General features: G+C 46.2%; 2 protein-coding genes across 4 annotated transcripts in view; one reads left to right on the top strand and one right to left on the bottom strand.

Moving 5' to 3' along the window:
- The window catches only part of SLC11A2 (solute carrier family 11 member 2), a 48,422-nt gene extending 44,867 nt beyond the window's left edge, over positions 1–3,555 (bottom strand). For all 3 annotated transcript variants that reach the window (XR_014794466.1, XR_014794467.1, XM_084877426.1), the window contains exon 1: positions 3,396–3,555. The gene's annotated coding sequence lies outside the window, so the exon portion shown is untranslated. The remainder of the gene's footprint in view (positions 1–3,395) is intronic.
- Positions 3,556–13,283: 9,728 nt separating this feature from the next.
- LOC311619729 (YTH domain-containing family protein 2-like) lies at positions 13,284–14,143 on the top strand (the record flags this gene model as incomplete). The annotated part of the gene is given in 3 exon segments (XM_084878266.1): positions 13,284–13,327; positions 13,385–13,962; positions 13,965–14,143. Coding segments are annotated over 3 exon segments (801 nt in total).
- Between the last annotated feature and the right edge of the window lie 6,261 nt (positions 14,144–20,404).

The raw sequence follows: 20,404 nt of genomic DNA, 5'->3' as shown, positions 1-20,404 counted from the left end.
TGAGAGGTGCTCCCCCTAGGGAGCACACTACCACCAGGGAGCAGCTCCTGTGTTGAGGATCTGCCCCATGGTGGTCAGTGTACATCATAGGTACTGGTCTTTCCACTGGTCGATTTGCATATTAGCCTTTTATTATATAGGATTCTAATTTTATTAAAACATAGCTTACCGGTATATGCCCTGGCGGGTATGGCTCAGGCATTGGGCATCAGCCTGTGCACCCGTTGGCTTGGTTTCCGCTTTCAGGCTCATCACTAGAAGGAGGCATGCAGGAGGCAACCTGTTATAAATCTCTCTCCCCCTCCCTTTCCCTCTCTCTAAAACCCATTTAAAACTATTTTTAACAAATAAGTAAATAAATAAATATAGCCTATATACACATATATTGTTTTATTTGACCAACGATATTCCTGATGGTACCTGTAAGGGCTCTTTTTTTTTTGTCTCCAGGGGTCAATAACTGTTAATTGTTCTAAATATGTGTGTTAAATTATTTAAAAAATAAACGGCATACAATGAGTGAGACAAGGGTCTAGGTCTTCTAACTCCTTATATTCTACACATTCAAATGCTACCAGCCTTCTTTTCCAAAATATTTTATTCAAACCACAGAGACTCAGATAATAAAGATGACAATATTGAGGCAAAAGGCTCCCCTTTCAACCTCAAACACTCAACTCTTTAAAGATATTACTCCTTTTCCTCCTTATTCAAGTACAAATAAAGGGATTTTACAAAGACAATGTCGTCCACTCTCACTCCTCCAACATCGAACATTCAACCCTAAGGAATACTAAACTGTCTAAGTTTAGTATTGCAAAGCTAACTAACTAAACTTATAACGCCTGCATTTTAGCCAAACCAGGCCAGCATACTGCTGGAGTAAGTGATGTTCTTTTTTGTAAATTCAAAGTTTCTCATTTTGCACTAGTTTCCAGTAAGGCTACATGCATAAACAGCAGCTTCCTAGAAGAGGAGAACTGGAAGACAAGACAACCTTCCATTAGACTCTAATGATTAGAGCCTCACAAAGAGAATTTGAGAGGGACTTGGAAGCTCATAGAAAAGGCTTAACTCTGTCATCTCACATTTGTATTTAGGAACGTGGTGAGGAGACAGGGAATAAAGATGTCTTTGATTCCACAGCACCCACACAAACTCGTAGCACTACAAGTCCAACAGAAAGCCTATTGCTTTGTGGATACTAGTCTGACCTCTCACTTTCACTTCACTGAGTTAAAACTAAACCAAAGCTGCTTAGTAGCTCAGAGTAATCCAAGGAGCACTGCTATTTCCTAACAGCGGAATAGCATTAGATTCACACCACACTTCCCTATTCGTTAACGAGAAGTGCTGCCAGGCTGCCCAGAAATTCCCCTCCCCAGTCCCGACTTGGCCATGCCAGAAACATGAGGAATCAGGTTATGCTGCAATCCTGGCCTTTTGGGTATTGGATCCAAAATAAACTGTGCCAAGGCCCCAAGGCTGTCAATGCAATGCTATTCAGAGTCCAGAGTGCTAACCATGACACTGTGGAACCTCTCCTAATGCAATGCTATTCAATGAAAAAACTACAAATAATGTCTCAGGTTTCATTTACCCAACGCAGCTTATCACACACAGACCTAGTCTAGTGATAGCTTCTAACCTTAGTTAATGGTAAGATAAACACCTGGCAGAAAGCCTCTAGTTAACCGGTAATTTATCCTATATACTCAGATCAACAGTAAAGGCAATAGGCTAACAGGGTTAAGGGCAAAGGTTAAGTAATGAGGTCAGATCCGTTAAGTCTGGACTTTTGAAGGGGAAAGAAGGCACATGTGGGGAATAGTAAAAACAAAAACAAAACACAAACCCAGGCTCTCCCTACCAGGAGCCCACCTTCCTTTCCCTCTCCTCTCCCCCACCCCCATCCCCAGATGTGTGACCATTACCTCCTAAGCTTGTTTCCTAACCCCGTTTCTTCTAGGAACTGCTTTTTCTCCCTCTGTAACTTATCCAATGAATGTTCTCTTACAAACAACAACACTCCCACGTGCCAAAAACAGTTCTAAGCACTTCGTGTGCATTAACTCGTTTAATCCTCACCAACACCTCCACCAAACTGACACGACCCACCCCCACCTAAGTATGCGGAAACAAGAACAAAGAGGCTAAGCAACTGACGCCTTAGACGGGCGGTGGCAGGTCTTAGATTCCACGGGAGTCAGGGGCCCGCAGCGGGCCGGCCTCACCCGCGCTCGCTGCACACCGGCCAGCAGCGCGGCGGCGGCGGCGGCCTCGGCCTCGGCCCCGGCCCTCCTTTAGGATCCGCTGCTTTCCTCCCACCCTGCAGAGAGGCCGCGTCCCTTCCATCCCCTACCCCTCCTCTGAGTATCTTCTTTTCACGCGCACAACACTCCAGCCCGGTCCTCAGCCTTCCCCCGGCGATGCTCCTGGACACACCGGGTGTCCGATGGAGGAGGCAGGGAATTGGGGAAACCAGAAGGGAAGGGCAACCCAAAGGCGACAGAACAGAAAGTGGGCGTCAGCTTTGAAATCGGGTTCCTGGGAAGCCCAACAGCGGACGGCAATAATGGCACCGACTGCCGAGACCGGTTTGGCTCAGTGGATAGAGCGTCTGCCTGCGGACTGAAAGGTCCCGGGTTCGATTCCGGTCAAGGGCATGTGCCTTGGTTGCGGGCGCATCCCCGATGGGGGGTGTGCAAGAGGCAGCTGATCGATGTTTCTGGCTCACTATTTCTCTCCCTTCCTCTCTGTAAAAAATCAATAAATTTTAAAAATAAATAAAAAAATAATGGCACCGACAGCCCGTCCATGCCAGGGCGCAGTGGCCTGGCCAGGCCCGCCAGGAGGGCGCTCTTTGTAAGTCGCACAAAACGAACTGGTGTGGAAGCGGGGAGCCCGGGGGGGAAGCGGGGAGCCCGGGGGGAAGCGGGGAGCCCGGGGGGGAAGCGGGGAGCCCCGTGGGAAGCGGGACCCCGGCTCTGGAGGTAAGGAGCCTCCTCGCCCCCGGGGCCCGGCGGCCTGCTCCGCGGCCTGGAGCGGGGCCCCGCACCCTCCACCGCGGGCGCCCGCGCGGGGGCAGGTCCCGCCCGGGGCTCGCCCGTTCCTCCCGGGCCGTGGGCGGCAAGGAGGGGCGAGGCCCCGGGAACCGGGTATTCGCTCCCGCCCTCCCCGAACCCCACCCCCGGCGCCCTCTTCTCCCTCGGAACCCCGCGACTCCGTCTGGACCCCGCGCCTCAGGCCCCGCGGCGCGCACGGCCCTCGCGGCCCCGCACTGACCCCCGCGCCTTCCCCCCGGCGGCCCCGGAGCCGCCCGCCCTCCGGCCCGGCCCGTCGGGGGCTCACGGAGCGCCCGCTTGACCCCTGACCTCGCCTGCCCTTCGCCTTACCAGCTCCGCGGCCACCTGACAAGCCGTCCCCGCGCCCGGGGCTCCATAGTCCTGGAGCCAGCGCCAGGCAGCCCGACTGCTACACGCCCCGCCATTGGCCGACGGGGCGGCAGCCGCACATTCCCATTGGCTGGACTCTCCGTCTTCCCGGTAGCGGCGTGCGCGCGTGGCAACGGGACTGCGGCTCCCGAGGCCCCGCCCACCCCGAGGTCAGGCTGGGGGCGGAGCCCAAGCGGTGGGGGCGGGGCCCAAACGGTGTGGGCGGAGCTGCGCCCCAGAGCGGTCCAGCCCCCAGAGGGTACGTTTGGAGGCTCCCACCCAGCAGACAGGTAAGTTTTGTGCAATAGCCCGCTGTGGCCTCACGTTAGCTACTGACAACCAGCCAGTTTCTTCCGGAGACCTGGCGCGCCCTATAAAGTGCAGCTCCACCCTATAAAGTATAGCCACCTGCAAAGACCATGTCCTCTCGCCCCCAGAGCCTCATCATAGTATCTGTGCCCTATCAGGAGCACCCCACACCTGAGAGGAACTGCGAAACATCAGCCAGTGCAACCAGTTCGACCGCATCACAGGTGCCTTACTCGCCAGCCTTGGTAATGAATCCTTTCTCTCCATTCTACCCGTCTGCCTCGCTTCTTGCCCCGAGATTTATCTCCACCTACCCCAAAGTGACCCCACTCCAGCCCCACAGCCTGAACCCTCACTCTATAATCTTTCTCGGAAGATGGCAGTCAGACCAGTGGTGCGACAGAGGGGAGAAAACAAATGGTCTGACAACCCACCCTAATTTTCTCCTTGTTCGGAGCTATAGAAACATTCGTAGACACCCTCCCCTCCCTCTTATATCAAAGAAAACCCAGCTTATTTAACCAACTCATAAGCCTAGAGAGGTAAAGCAAAAATCCCTCCCATTACAACTGCTGGGAGAAAATGTTACTAGTTGTAAAAGTCGAGTCCAACAGGAGAGAAGAAGGAGGGTGAGTGGACAAAAGAAAAATCCAAATAAAGTACAAAGCAGAAAACGCAGGGACTGAAAACTGGGCTGAGCATCGTCAGTTATCTGGTACAGGCTGGTTTGCACACAGACTTTCTCCTGGAGAGGAAAGAAAATGCACAAGTTAGTCCTGAGGATCTCTCTGTAGCACACCTGGGGACTTTCGGAAAGTCTCTCCAGACCAGAGCCTTTCCTTTGGGAGCCTCTGCTGCAACTAGAAAAACGACATGGCTGAGGCCATCCTCGTGCCCTTCTAGGTGGGCTCCGCTGGGCAACGTCCCCGGCTGTGGAGTTACTTACTTAGCTCACAGGTCGGTGCTGCCTCCGTCTTGCGCTGCTTCTTCATCGTGCAGAGCGGGTGTGACTCCCTGCAGCGCCAGCTCCAGTCTCTGGAGGCAGACAAGGGTGCCTCCCTTGGTTAAATACGGGCACGGAGGCTGCTCTGGGCAACGCAACACTGATAAAGACACAGCAAGGAATGTCAAGCGGCAAGCCACATCCTTCAAAGCATAATCAAATTTCATCTTTGACCTGCCATGAAAGGGGAAGCACCATCTATCTGCCACTCCTAGATACTAATGAACAATTAATTGGGTTTGAAAACGTGTCATCTGAGATTTCCTCCGTTCGCCCTGACGGGAGACGGAGCGGCGTATGAAAGGGTGAGGTAGAAGGAGTTGCCCCTCCTCCTGGAGTCCAGTTGGTTGGGGCACTTGTACCCGGGGCTGCATGTGCCTGAGGACTCTGCCCCCCGGAGATGTAACCTGAAACCAATTAACCCCACGCTTGACAGGCCACAAGTATTTTCCATGCGGGTACGTGAGCCCTGATGCAATTAGGAGCGGTCTCCCGGTGTGCGGGGAAAATGCCACCGGCCCATCCCTGGGGATTTTAAGGACCTGCTGGCATTTGTCCAATCAGTGATTCACCGCAGACAACAAAGCCGCACAAAGGCAGGACTCTGTGACTGAGGAAAGAAAGAAAAGAGAAGTTTTATTAACAGATACTTTATTACTGAATTTGCTTCCAGAAAAGGTACCAGCTACATGCTGTAGTGCATGCAAGTCTGGACTTTAGGGTTTTACTAATGACAGGTGAAGCACTAAGAGCTATTTAGAGTATATGTCGGAAATCTTTTGAGAATGGTATAAATAAATGGAGCTAATTTAATTGGAGAATCAAATTTTAAAATTACTTCATTGATTTTACTTTGCTGAATTTTGGGGGCATGTTGCCTAAAATATTCCCATGTTGAATTTCTTCTTCCTCATCTTTGAGATGTTTGACAATAACAGGGTCAGTAAACATTTTCTGGTTTACTATACACAAGTTATAAACCTCTTGAAAAAAGATGACAGTTTTTAAAGTCAGCATAAAAAAATACAAATTAAAGATATCTAAATATAAAACACTTCCTTTTCTAAAATCTGTGTGCACATTATTAAAGAGCTTAATAAATATTAAAAAAAAAAGAAGAAGAAGAAAAGAAAAGAAAGGAAGGAAACAAGCAAGCAGGTATAACGAAGGCTTTTGAGAAAGAGGGGAAGAAGGGAGGGAGGATGGGAGGAAGGGAGGAAGAAAGGAAAAAAAGGAAGTACCTTGAAGAGGGGAGGGGAGACACACACACACACACACACACACACACACACACTCTAAATAAATAAATAAAACAGCAGAGGAAGTCCAGAATTTCTCAATGTGGAGGAATTTAAAGGTGAGGAAAATCTGCCTCAGGCAAATAAGCAGCTGAGTAGACAGACCAGCTAGAGAAGCCGAGCTGGAGAGGAGAAGCTTTGGGGTGGGGTCAGGAGAATGGGATGGGATGCTGGAAGGAAGGAGTTGCTGGCGTCAGGAGTAGTTTTACAGAAATGTGCTTAGGTGTGGAGGCTAGAGGCTGGAGCGGTGTCCCAGCGTGCAAGGCCACACGCAGGCAGCCGGTGGTGGGGTAGAGTCCGGGAGGTTGGCTGTGTCCTGGTTTTGGGTAACTTGAGTATGGTAATATTTACTTTACTAATGGTAATGGGGGGGTTGTGTACTTGAGCAGGAAGGTTTTATTATGGAATGTAGGCCAACTTCCAGGTGGTATAGGTTTCTCTTTTTCAGGCTTATTTTCTTTCTTTTCTTTTTTTTAAAGTATTTTTTTTATTGCCCTGGCCACTTTAGCTCAGTGGATAGAGCATCGACCTGAGGAGTAAAGAGTCATGGGTTCGATTCTGGTCAGGGACACATGCCCAGGTTGCGGGCTCAATTGATTTCAGAGAGGAAGGGAGAGGGAGAGAGAGATAAGAAAGATCAATGATGAGAGAGAATCATTGACCAGCTGCCTCCTGCACACCCCTTACTGGGGATTGAGCCCACAACCCGGGCATGTGCCCTTGACTGAATTTGAACCCGGGACCCTTCATTCAGCAGGCCCCCACTCTATCCACTGAGCCAAACCAGGCAGGGCCAAGCTTATTGTCTTTTTTTTTTTTTCTTTAATTCTTTTTTTTTTTAATATATTTTATTGATTTTTTACAGAAAGGAAAGAGGGGGATAGAAAGCTAGAAACATCGATGAGAGAGAAACATTGATCAGCTGCCTCTTGCACACCCGCTACTGGGGATGTGCCCACAGCCAAGGTACATGCCCTTGACCAGAATCGAACCTGGGACCTTTCAATCCGCAGGCCGACACTCTAGCCACTGAGCCAAACCGGTTTCAGCAGGCTTATTCTCTTTAAAAAAAAAAAATTTATTTTATTTTATTTTATTTTATTTTATTTTATTTTATTTTATTTATTTTATTTATTTTATTTTATTTTATTTTATTTTATTTTATTTTATTTTATTTTATTTATTTTAGAGGGAGAGAGAAATATCAATTTGTTGCTCCATCCATCCATGCACTCATTCATGGATCCTTGCGTGTACCCTGACTCAACTGAACCCCCAACGCTGGTGCGTCCAGAAGATGCTCCAAATGAGCTACTTGGCCAGGGCCAGGCTTATTTTCTCATGCTTCTTGTCTGAAGCTTTGAGGACTGATTTCCAATGCCCAGAGGAATCGTAGATGGCAAGTTTTATGATTTTTATTTTTAACCAATTTGAGGGAAACAAATTAATTTGAGACAAAATTAAGGCAAGTTTTTTTTAAGACTTTTTATTTTTAGCTTGGGGTAATGAAGCATTTTAGTGGATAAGTTGTGACTGTCCAGTTTGGGTGTGTAACTTGGGGGTGGGGAGGATTTTAGTGAGAGGTGGGGGGCAAATATATTTTGAGTTCTTTTCTCCGTAGGTCTGTCTAGAATCTCAAAGGCAAAAAAAGAAGAAAATCCAGTGTTTATAGTTTCTAGACTAGAACATGAGCAGTTCTCACTTTGAGGTCTGTGGTGGAGTTGTCCATTAGAGAAATGTATAGTGATTATTCTTTTTCCCACCCCTTAATCAGATTTTTAAAGTATGTAACCCCTGCCCTAGCCAGTTTGGCTAAGTGGATAGAGCATCGGCCTGCGGGCTGAAGGGTCCAAGGTTCAATTCTGGCTAAGGGATGTGCAGGAGGCAGCTGATCAATGATCCTCTTTTATCATTGATGTTTCTGTCTCTCTATTCCTCTCCCTTTCTAAAATCAATAAAAAATATACTAAAAAAGAAAAAAGTATGTAACCCCTTAACTTTACTTGTAGAATTTTGGGGTGGTCTTAACAGGGAAGAAGATGAAGGAGAAAAAATAAATCTGCTTAGTACCATAAAAATATATGCAAACAAATGTGATAGAAATAAATATAATACCTTAGAATGGGGGGGGGGAGCAGTAATTAATTCATATTAATCAAGGTAGGTAGGCTTCCAGCAAGTGGCTCAGGTTCCTACACAGAACAGTCAGTGGAAGAAACTAGGAAGAGATCTGCCAGGACCCCAGATTACGATCTCGTTGGTCTGGAGTGCCCTCAAGGACTAGAAGTCCTATCACAACAACTTCATCTATCCTTTTCATCCTTGTTGGCCAAGTGTCCTAAGGCAAAACTGGGCTGGCCACCAATTTGTCCCCCTTTACAAGAGAGAAGTTAGATGAAATCATCCAACTGAGGTGTTGAAGGAAAAAGCCCTATTTTCGTTTCAGAATTCCAAAAACTGGAATGGATTTTACAGTGAGTCTCTGCCATAGCCTCACAGTTTGCTTTACTCAGCAGTTTCTCCCAACATACACACTCCACTCCCGCCTTCTGGGCCCTTGATTCCCACATAGTAATGTTACCAGACCTTAATGCCAGGTCCTTGAGTATCAACGTCCTAAAAATGAGCACTGAACTCAGTACAAGTCAAGCAGATAGAGTTTACTGAAAAGAACTCGTGCTAAATGGAGTTACCAGAAAAGAGAAGCCAAGCTCTCTAAGGGGTTCTTGGGGATGGCTTGTGCAGGGGCCTCGGGGTGGGTGTGGAGCTTGGGAATGAGGATGAGGTCAGTGGTCCCATGATTCTTGTCTGTTGGTTGATCCCAGGGTAGTCACAGGATGTTTTCCATGGTCCATGGGCCACCCAAAGAGCCTGTAAAATAATGTGCCAACATTCTGGTTACCGTTAATGGATGGGGAAAGAGGTTGGTGGGGAGTTTTCTTGAGGGATAGAGTCAGAGATTCAGAATTACCAAGTTTCTAAAGCTGAGCAAAATTAATTTAGAAAGACATCTTGGGCCTTCAGGTAAGATGGCAATGTAGGTAAACATGGTGCTAGAATCATCCCACAACCACATCAAAAATACAACTAATCACCCTAGCCAGTTTGGCTCAGTGTATGTATAGAGCGTCAGTCTGCAGACTCAAGGGTCCCAGGTTCGATTCCGGTCAAGGACACATGCCTGGGTTGTGGGTTAAGTCCTCAGGGTGGGGCGTGCAGGAGGCAGCCAATCAATGATTCCCTCTCATCATTAATATTTCTATCTCTCTCTTCCTCTCCTTTCCTCTCTTAAATCAATAATAAAAAAAAAAAAATTTAAAAAAAATACAAGTAATCGCCCAGCTGGCATGGCTCAGTGGTTAAGCAATGACCTATGAACCAGGAGGTCATGATTTGATTCCCAGTCAGGGCACATGCCCTGGTTGTAGGCTAAATCCCCAGTGTGGGGCATGCAGGAGGCAGCCAATCAATGATTCTTATCATTGATGTTTCTATCTCCCTCTCCCTCTCCCTTCCTCTCTGAAATCAATAAAAATATATTTAAAAAAACAAACAACTCATCTTCAGAACAACCATCATTCAGAACCACCTGAAATCTAGGTGAATGAAAGTCCTAAAGAATTAAAGAAAAAGCCACACTGAGACTGGGAGGAGGGGCAGGGCACAGGGCCATTGGTGTTGTGTAATTGGGAGAAATTTCTTGGCTGTGGAGGTCCCCCCCCGAGAAGCATCATCTCACCCCACCGGCCCCTCCGCCCAGGGTTCCAGTCCAGGAGAAGTCCCCATAGCTTTAGGCTGAAAAACCTGTGGGAATCAGGCTGAGAGAGACAGAGGAGAGCAGGAGTCCCAGGCATTTCTCCTTAAAGGGCCATGCACAGACTTGGACTCACTCCCTATGAGCTCCAGCATTGAGCAGCAACTTGAAAGGAACCGGGGGTATACAGGAAGGAACTAAATTGTCTGGCACTAGGGCAAGAATTGGGGGGTGCGGGCAGGGAGGGACAGCTTTCTTCAGGACAGAAGTGCTGGCAGAGGCCATTGTTCCTTTGCCGAACCCTTCCCATCACAGGGCTGAGAGGTGGGCACCATATCTGAGTCTCTATCAACCTGTTTGCCCCACCCTCAAGATTCCGAGACCCTGTCTGCACCCAACTTGCAGGCTCACCGAAGCCATTCCAGTGGCTTTTCTATACAACTCACCTCTCTTGCCTCATGCTTGGAACTTTCCTAAAATCTCTGAAACAAGCAGCAGCTGGCCTCCATGTGTTCTGTACCTCTCACTAAGTGGCCACAGGCCCAGCACTAGCCACAGCCTACCTTGGTTCGCAGCCTGGCATCTCCTGGGCACCTCCAAGCAGCCATCTATAGATCACTCAGTAGCTGGTGCTGGGTGGCCCCAGCCAGGGCACAGGCAGTGGTTGACTTTGCACCTCCCCGGAGGCCCCAGTAGCAGTGGACCTGGTGGACAGCTTTAGACCATGCTCAATTACAACCCCATCACCTCCACGAGCGACACACTCAAGGGGTGGACTCCGTGAACACCAAAGCCCCATGGAAATCCTGCTCCCTAGGGTCAACTCCTGCACAGCAGCTCTTTTACTATAGTAGTAGCAGCTGGTCCTCACAGCCAATTATCTTGGGAATCAACCCTCCTCAGTGATGCCAACAACAATCATGGCTCAACTACAACAGGTCAGTGCACACAGCCCACACAGGGCACTCCTGAAACACCCACCTTGGGTGACTGGGGAGGTTGCACCACTAGGCCCTACAGGACACCTACTACACAAGGCCACTCTGCCAAGTCCAGGAGACATAGAAGTTCTACCTAATACACAGAAACAAACACAGAGTAGCCACAATGTGGAGGAAAAAACACATATTGCAAATGAAAAAAAAACACAAAAAAACAGGAGAAATCTCCAGAAAAAGAACTAAATGAAATGGAATCGAGTAAACTATCAGATACAGAGTTCAAAACAATGGTTCTAGAGATGCTCAATGAACTTACTGAGAACTTCAAGGGACTTATTGAGAACTTCAACAGCATGAAAAAGGACTTAGGAACCATAAAAAAGAACCAGCCATAAATGAAGTATACAGTAACTGAAAGAAGAATAATTTACAGGAAATCAACAACAGAGTAGAGGATGCTGGAATAGGAGGAAGCAAAACAAACAAACAAACAAAAAACACCCAATCAGAACAGTAAAAATTAAAAAGAATTAAAAAATATAAAGATAGTGTAAGAAGCCTCTGGGGCAACTTCAAATGTACAACATTCACAACATGAGGGTCCTGGAAGGAGAAAAGAAGGTGAAAGAAATGGAAAACCTATTTGAAAAAATGACAGAAAACTTTTCATATCTGATAAGAGAAATAGGCATACAAGTCCAGGAAGCACACAGAGTCCCAAACAAGATAAATCTAAAGAGGCCCACACCAAGACACATCATAATTAAAATGCCAAAGGTTAAAGACAAAGAGAACATCTTAAAAGCAGCAAGAGAAATGCAGTTAGTTACCTACAAGGGAGTACCCATATGACTGTCAGCTTATTTTTTAACAGAAACTTTGCAGGCCAAAAGGGAGTGGCAAGAAATATTCAAAGTGATGAATAGCATGAACCTATGACTAAGATTACTCTACCCAGCAAAGCTATCATTTAGAATTGAAGGCCAGAAAAAGAGCTTCCCGGTCAAGAAAAAGCTAAAGGATTTCATCACCACTGAGCCAGTATTACATAAAATGTTAAAGGGTATTCTTTAAGAAAAAGATTTTAAAACATGAACCATAAAATGGCAATACATGTTTATCAACAATTGAATCTAAAAATCAAAATAAGTGTCCGCTGAGGCCCAGAGTGTCAGGGACAAAAGCCGCTGCCATGCCGCTTGCTCCCGCCACTGGGGCTCATGGCTCTGAGGAGAGCCCACCGCCGCCGCCCGCGAGGATGCGAGAGCCATGTCGGCCAGCAGCCTCCGGGAGCAGACCCCCGAAGATCAAGGAAACAAAGTACAAAATGGATCCGTACCTCAAAAGGATGGATTAAATGATGATGATTTTGAACCTTAGTTGAGTCCTCAGGCAAGGCCCAATAATGCATATACTGCCATGCCAGATTTCTACCCCGTTTCCCCGAAAATAAGACAGTGTCTTATATTAATTTTTGCTCCCAAAGATGCGCTAGGTCTTATTTTCAGGGGATGTCTTATTTTTCCATGAAGAAGAATACGGTACACATTTATTGTTAAATGAAAATAAAGGAAATTTATTACCTGTATATGGTACGGTAGTACTGTAGTTGTCAACACAAACCAGACAAACTGTGAATCCTACAGTATCAAGAATTTACTCATTTATTCAATGACAATCATGTCATCATCTTCTGGAACATTATCATAACAATCCAATTCCTGAATTTCCTGGTGAATTTGTTGTGACTCCATTTCTTTCAGAATCAGTGGACCAAATCTCTCATGTTTAGCCTAGGGGGGGGGCCTTATTTTCGGGGGGATGCCTTATATTTCACTCAGAAGGAAACCTGTAAATAGGTCTTATTTTCGGAGGATGTCTTATTTTTGGGGAAACATGGTACCTACCCAGTTACTACAGTTCCTCTATTGGCTTCTCCTATTCTTTGGGTGAAGCTGCGGGGGGTGACACAGCCACGCCCTATCTAACTTCTTAGGGACAACTGACCAACGGAGAGCCTCACTTCCTACCAGATGCAATGTTTGGACAACCAGGAGCCCTTGGTAGCACTCCGTTTCTTGGTCAGCATGGTTTTAATTTCTTTCCCAGTGGTACTGACTTCTCAGCTTGGGGAAATAGCAGTTCTCAGGGACAGTTTACTCGGAGCTCTGGATATAGTAGTAATTATGCTTATGCACCTAGCTCCTTAGGTGGAGCCATGATTGATGGACAGTCTGCTTTCGCCAGTGAGACCCTCAATAAAGCTCCTGGCATGAATACTATAGACCAAGGGATGGCAGCACTGAAGCTCAGTAGCACAGAAGTTGCAAGCAATGTTCCAAAAGCTGTAGGCTCTGCTGTTGGTAGTGGGTCCATTACTAGTAACATTGTGGCTTCTAATAGTTTGCCTCCAGCGACCATTGCTCCTCCAAAACCAGCCTCTTGGGCTGATATTGCTAGCAAGCCTGCTAACAGCAACCTAAGCTGAAGACAAAGAATGGCATTGCAGGGTCAAGTCTTCCACCACCCCTGATAAAGCATAACATGGATATTGGAACTTGGGATAACAAGAGTCCTCACAGGCTTTGGTTTGGAATATAGGTCAGCAGCCAGCCCAGGGGTCTCCCCAGCCTGTTGGTCAACAGGCTAACAAGAGCCCACCAGTGGCTCAAGCATCAGACACAGCCATTGCCCCCACCTCCACCACAGCCTGCCCAGCTCTCCGTCCAACAACAGGCAGCTCAGCCAACCCGCTGGGTAGCGCCTCGGAACCGTGGCGGTGGGTTTGGCCATAATGGGGTGGATGGTAAGGGAGGAGGACAGTCTCAGGCTGGATCTGGATCTACTCCTTCAGAGCCTCACCCGGTGTTGGAGAAGCTACAGACCATTAATAACTATAACCCTAAGGATTTGGGCTGGAATCTGAAACATGGCTGGGTTTTCATCAGTAAGAGCTACTCTGAGGACGAAATCCACCTTTCCCTTAATTATAATACCTGGTGCAGCACAGAGCATGGTAACACGAGACTGGATGCTGCTTATCGCTCCACGAACGGGAAAGGCCCTGTTTACTTACTTTTCAGTGTCAGCGGCAGTGGGCACTTCGGTGGCATTGCGGAAATGAAATCTGCTGTGGGCTATAACACATGTGCAGGTGTGTGGTCCCAGGACAAATGGAAGGGTCGCTTTGATGTCAGGTGGATTTTTGTGAAGGACGTTCCCAATAGCGACACATTCGCCTAGAGAACAACGAGAATAAACCAGGGACCCACTCCAGGGACACTCAGGGAGAGCCTCTGGAAAAGGCTAAGCAGGTGTTGAAAATCATAGCCGGCTACAAGCACACCACTTCTATTTTGGATGACTTCTCACACAAGAGGAAAAAGAAAGTGTTGAAAAGGTAATCCGCTTACAATTCTTAAGACTTTTAGGGAAGGGGAGAAGGAACTATTGTAGAAAGAACAGGAGAGGTATTATACTGAATAATAAAAGCTTTAATAAAAGCTCTGGAAAAATAACACAGGTATCATATAACAGGTCAGTCCTTTATGGGAGTGTAATTGGGTCTTAACTACTTGAACCTTAGTGTAAAAGGAATGTGGAATATTGATGGAGGACAAAACTGTGCTTAAGGGAAAACAATGTATAGAAAATGAATTTACATGATGAAGAGGTGAAGAATGAGCCTGAAAGAAATGCAAAGGGAACGATTGAAGTGATAAAACTATGGAAATTAAAGTTGGAAAAGATTGAGGCTGTAATGAGGCAGAGAAAAGTTCTGTAGTAATAAAATTTTGGCTTAACAGGTACTGTGGATTTTCCCTCCCAAGAGTTGGTGTCTCACCAAGTTTTGCCATCATTTTTCAGCCTGCTTTCTGACAACTGGCAATGTTAAGTGGATGTTTTAAATAATGTGTTTTTATTCGTTTAAGAGAGGAAGTGAGAGGGAGAGATAGAAACATCAGTGATGAGAGAGAATCATTGATTGTCTGCCACCTGCACGCCCCACACTAGGGATGGACAGCATATGTTTGTTCCATTTAACTTCACTCATTTAATAAATACAACATTGAGCATCTACTGCATGCCAGGTTCTGTTCGAGGCACTGGAATATAGCAATGATGAACCATTCTTAGAGAACTGGTTCTGTGGGGGAGACAAATAGTAAACAAGTCAATAAGAATATGTCAGGGGGTGATAAATTCTATTAAAAAATAAATTTAAGCCCGGCCAGGTAGCTAATTGGTTAGAACATCGTCCTGATATGCCAAGGTTACATGTTTGACACCCAGGTAAGGCACATATAAGAATAAACAATGAATGTAGGTACACATTCCAGTTATAAATAAGTGGAATAATAGATTGATGTGTCTCTCCTATCGCTGTCTCTCAAATAAGTTAATAAATTAAAAAATAAGCCCTGGCCCATTTGGCTTAGTAGTTAGAGGATCAGCCTGTGGACCAAAGGTCACAAGTTTGATTCCTGGGCAAGAGCACATACATTGGTTGCAGGTTCATTCCCTGGCCCCAGTTGGAGAACAAGCGGAGGAAACCAATCTATGTGTCTCTACCACATTGATGTTTCTCTCTCTCTCTCTCTCTCTCTCTCTCTCTCTCTCTCTCTCTCTCTCTCTCTCTCTACCACATTGATGTCTCTCTCTCTTTCTCTCTCTCTCTGTCTACCACATTGATGTTTCTCTCTCCCTCTCTCTCTCTCTCTCTCTCTCTCTCTCTCTCTCTCTCTCTCTCTCTCTCCTTCTCTCACACATTGATGTTTCTGTTTTTTTTTGTTGTTGTTGTTTTGTTTTTTGTTTTCTCTCTCCTGCCCTTACCCCATCCCTTCCACTCTCCCTAAAACATCAATGGAAAAATATCCTCACTCCTCAGGTGAGGATTTAAAAAAATAAATAACAATAATATATATAATATATATTATATATATATTATATAATATATATAATATATAAAATATATATATAATTGTTATATATATATATATATATATATATATATAGAGAGAGAGAGAGAGAGAGAGAGAGAGAGAGATTAAATGTATTTTATTGATTTTTCACAGAGAGGAATGGAGAGAGATACAGTTAGAAACATCGATAAAAGTCATCGATTAGCTGCCTCTTGCACGCCCCCTACTGGGGATGTGCCCGCAATCCAGGTACATGCCTTTGATTGGAATCGAATCAGGGACCTTTCAGTCCGCAGACTGACGCTCTATCCACTGAGCCAAACCGGTTTCGGCAATAAGATATATTTTTAAGTAAATAAGTAAATAAATAAATAAAATTGAAAAGCAAGATAAAGGCCAGCAAGAACCAGAGATGAGAGATAAAGACTATTTCACAAGGGATGGTTAGGAAAGACCTCTTTTTAAAAAATGTGTATTTTTTTTATTGACTTCAGAGAGAGGAAGGGAGACAGAAGAGAGACTGAGCCGAAACCAGTTTGGCTCAGTGGTAGAGCGTCGGTCTGCGGACTGAAAGGTCCCAGGTTCGATTCCGGTCAAGGGCATGTTCATTGGTTGCGGGCACATCCCCTGGTCGATTTTTCTCTCTCATCGATGTTTCTAGCTCTCTATCCCTCTCTCCTCTCTGTAACAAAACAATAAAATATATTAAGAAAAAAAAAAAAAAAAGGAGAGAATCTTTGATTGGCTGCCTCTTGCTTGTCCCACACTGGGGATCGAGCCCCCAACCCAGGCCTGTGCCATTACTGGAATCAAACCATGACCTCCTGGTTCATAGGTCGATGCTCACCTACTGAGCCAAGCCAGCAGGACAGGGAAGACCTCTCTTGGTGACTTTGAGTCATAAATCTGACCGAAGTCAGAGAGCAAGCTGCATAAATAGTATCTGGGGAAGAACTTTCAGCCAGAGGGAAAAGCCAATGCAAAGGCCCTGAGACATGGCCCTGGCTCATGTTGGTTAGACTGTCTTCCTGAAATGTCAAGATTACAGGTGCAATCCCTGGGCAGAACACATATAAGAATCAACCAACAGCCGAAACCTGTTTGGCTCAGTGGATAGAGCATCAGCCTGTGAACTGAAGGGTCCGGGTTCAATTCCGGTCAAGGGCATGTACCTTAGTTATGGGCACAGCCCCAGTGGGGGGCTGTGCAGGAGGCAGCTGATTGATGTTTCTCTCTCATCAATGTTTCTAACTATCTCTCTCCCTTCCTCTCTATAAAAAAATCAATAAAATATATTATTAAAAAAGAGCCGAAGCCGTTTTGGCTCAGTGGTAGAGCGTCGGCCTGTGGACTGAAGGGTCCCAGGTTCGATTCTGGTCAAGGGCATGTACATTGGTTGCGGGCACATCCCCGGTGGGGGGTGTGCAAGAGGCAGCTGGTCGATGTTTCTCTCTCATCGACGTTTCTAGCTCTCTAACTCTCTCTTCCTCTCTGTAAAAAATCAATAAAATATATTAAAAAAATATATATTATTAAAAAAGAATCAACCAATAAATGCATAAGTGGAACAACAAATCAATTTTTCTCTCTTTCCTCCTTCCTCTCTCTCTAAATCAATAAATTAATTTTAAAAGACACCCTGAAACAAGGCCATTTGCCCTACATTAAATATATGATAGTAATTTTATGACAGTGACATTAAACTGCAAAATCATTTTTTAATTTTTTTATTTATTAATTTTAGAGAGAGAAAAAACATCTATTTGTTGTTCCACTCATTTATGCATTCATTGGTTGATTCTTGTATGACAGGGATTGGCATAGGGGGACAATGCTCTAACTCACTGTGCTACTCAGCCAGGGCAAACTGCAGAATCCTTGAAGTCTTTCTTTCTTTTTTTTAAATGTATTTCTTTATTGATTTCAGAGAGGAAGGGACAAGGAGAGAGAGATAGAAACATGAATGATGAGAGAGAATCATTGATCGGCTGCCTTCTGCACACCCCCTACTGGGGATCAAGCCCACAACCCAGGCATGTGCCCTTGCAGGAATCGAACGTGGGACCCTTCAGTCTGCAGGCCGATGTTCTAGGGCTGAAGTCTTTCTAATATTGACTCAGATAGGTAAACATTTATGAATCTTGCTGAATGTGCAAATGTGCCTAGAAGTTCAGTAAGTGGTGCTGGCTAGATAATGAGCCATACCTCCGGTGAGTATCAAGACCGATGGGAGAGACCCTAGGTGACCCTGCCACCGCTGGGTGGGGAGAATCTCTCCAGGAGCTCCCTTACCTCTGTCCTCTGGCTCTAATTGCTGTGGACGTGCCGGGCAGCACAAAAGGGCTCCTGAGGGTGGATCCTGCTGATGCTGGGTAAAGGTCCCGGAGGCAGAGCCAGACTCATACAAAGAATAAACGCCTCTGAACTCAAGCGCTGGCAAGGGTCATGTTGCCGGGAGGAGAAAAGGTTTGGGGTGGGGCGTGTGTATGGAGGGTGGAAACAAAGTGGAGGAAGTCAGAAAGCAAGAGACCCGCCCTCCCTAATGGGCTTCCCTGAACTTGGAACCCCGGTAACCAACCCGGCTGGGCACTGCTCTGCGCCCGGGGATGCCCCCCTTATCGTTGAATTGCACTGACTTCTGACGTGTTTGATATTAATTCTTTACTGTCCACAGTAGCTAGATTGGTCTGCCTTTTTATTATCGTATAGATATGTCCTTTGCTCATCTATTTATATTAATTTTCATGGTGTCAATTATTAGGCTTGTGCATGAATAATGCGTTCTAAACTCAGTTGTGTCCTCCTTGATTGCCTGTTGCAGACCGGTGCTGATAAAGGCTTTGGATGTTGATTATGACTTCAATGATTACAGTAAATATCAAATATTACAGTAAATATCTTGTCATTTGGAATACCGCTCCTCTGAACGCGATAACCTCCTCTTGCAGGTCTTTCCTCACAAACTGGCTTCAGCTGGCTGCAGCAGAGCCCTTTCAATTTTTTTTTTTTAGAGTATGTTTATTACAGCTGAGGACAGTGAAACAAAGAAGGGCTTAGGATAGAAGCAGCCCCAGGAGGGAGCCCAGGTGGGGCAGCGTTGGCTCAGGGAGAAGCCAGAGAAAAGGGGGCCTTGGAGACCGGTTCGGCGGATTAGCTTGGGACCAGCTGCTGCAGCCCACTGCTCCCCTGATTACAAGTCTATCGAGGTCCTCAGCGTTCAGGAGATGCATGCCTGTGTGGAAGAAGATGGGGAGGGCACCGAACCCTTTCAATCTGAAGCAGAAGACCTGGGTTCTTATTTAGATTCACCAACTTCTGTATGACTCCATTGCACAGTCTTCTTCTTTTTTTTTTTAAAATATATTTTATTGATTTTGTACAGAGAGGAAGGGAGAGAGATAGAGAGTTAGAAACATCGATGAGAGAGAGTCATCGATCAGCTGCCTCTTGCACACCCCCTACTGGGGATATGCCCGCAACCAAGGTACATGCCCTTGACCGCAATCGAACCCGGGACCCTTCAGTCCCCAAGCCGACGCTCTATCCACTGAGCCAAACCGGTGCCAGCTGCACAGTCTTCTAGTGCAATCCAGAAAAAGCTCACAGGGCTCGCAGATAGGACAGAGAGGTAAAATTAAAAAGTAGGTGTGTAACCTGGCCGGTGTGGCTCAGTTGGCTAGCGTTGTCAGGAGCACTGAAGGGTTCAACTTCAGTCAGGGCACATACCCAGTTTGATCCCTAGTTGGGGAGGATACTGAAGGCAACCGATTCTTCTCTCTCTCTCTCTCTCTCTCTCTCTCTCTCTCTCTCTCTCTCTCTCTCTCGTGATTCAGGGCCAGCTCTCTGAAACACGTTTTCTCCCCACAAGGACAATCTTCTAGGACCCTCAGGTTCTGGGTGTGATGGGTGAATAACCCTTGTGTATCATCTTTTGCAAAGATTCCTTCCAATTATTCCCTTTACCTCACCTTTAAAAAAAATATTTTATTGATTTTTTTATAGAGAGGAAGAGAAAAGGATAGTTAGAAACATCGATGAGAGAGAATCATCAATCAGCTGCCTCCTGCACACCTTCTACTGGGGATGGGCCCGAAACCAAGGTACACGCCCCTGACTGGAATCGAACCTGGGACCCTTCAGTCCACAGGCCAATGCTCTATCCACTGAGCAAAACTGGTTTCAGCCAGGAGGTCACAGTTAGATTACAGGTCAGGACACATGGCCGAGTTGTGGGGAGTAGGGAGTGTGCAGGGGACAGCCAATCAATAATTCTCATCATTGGTATTTCTACAGCTCTCTCTCCCTTTCCTTCCCTTCCCCTTCCCCTTCCCCTTCCCCTTCCCCTTCCCCTTTCCTTTCCTTTCCTTTCCTTTCCTTTCCGAAATCAATAAAAATATCTATATTTTTAAAAAGGTTAACCTAGATGCACAGAACAATGGGCAGAGCTACTTAAAAACCTTTCCCTAAAGAAGTTATAGGCCTGGGGCAAAACTACCCACCATGTCCTTCCCAGTTAGGAATTTATGATCAGACCACCCTCTGAGGTTACTCTCGGTGAGATTTATATCAGCACCCTTTTGTCCCATCATGAGGGGGCAGAGAAACTAGGACTCTCTTATCCTGTGAAACTTGTAACAACTGCTTTGGAGCAACTTGTTATTTGTTCAAGGTGAGCACACACACACCCTTCATTCTGGAGTCTATGGCCTGAGAGCCCTGTGCTTTTCAATCCAATGGTGGCTC

Source organism: Pipistrellus hanaki (genome assembly GCF_964339955.1).
Source record: "Pipistrellus hanaki genome assembly, chromosome: 3".
Lineage (NCBI taxonomy): Eukaryota > Metazoa > Chordata > Mammalia > Chiroptera > Vespertilionidae > Pipistrellus > Pipistrellus hanaki.
This window is presented reverse-complemented; position numbering and strand designations above follow the sequence as displayed.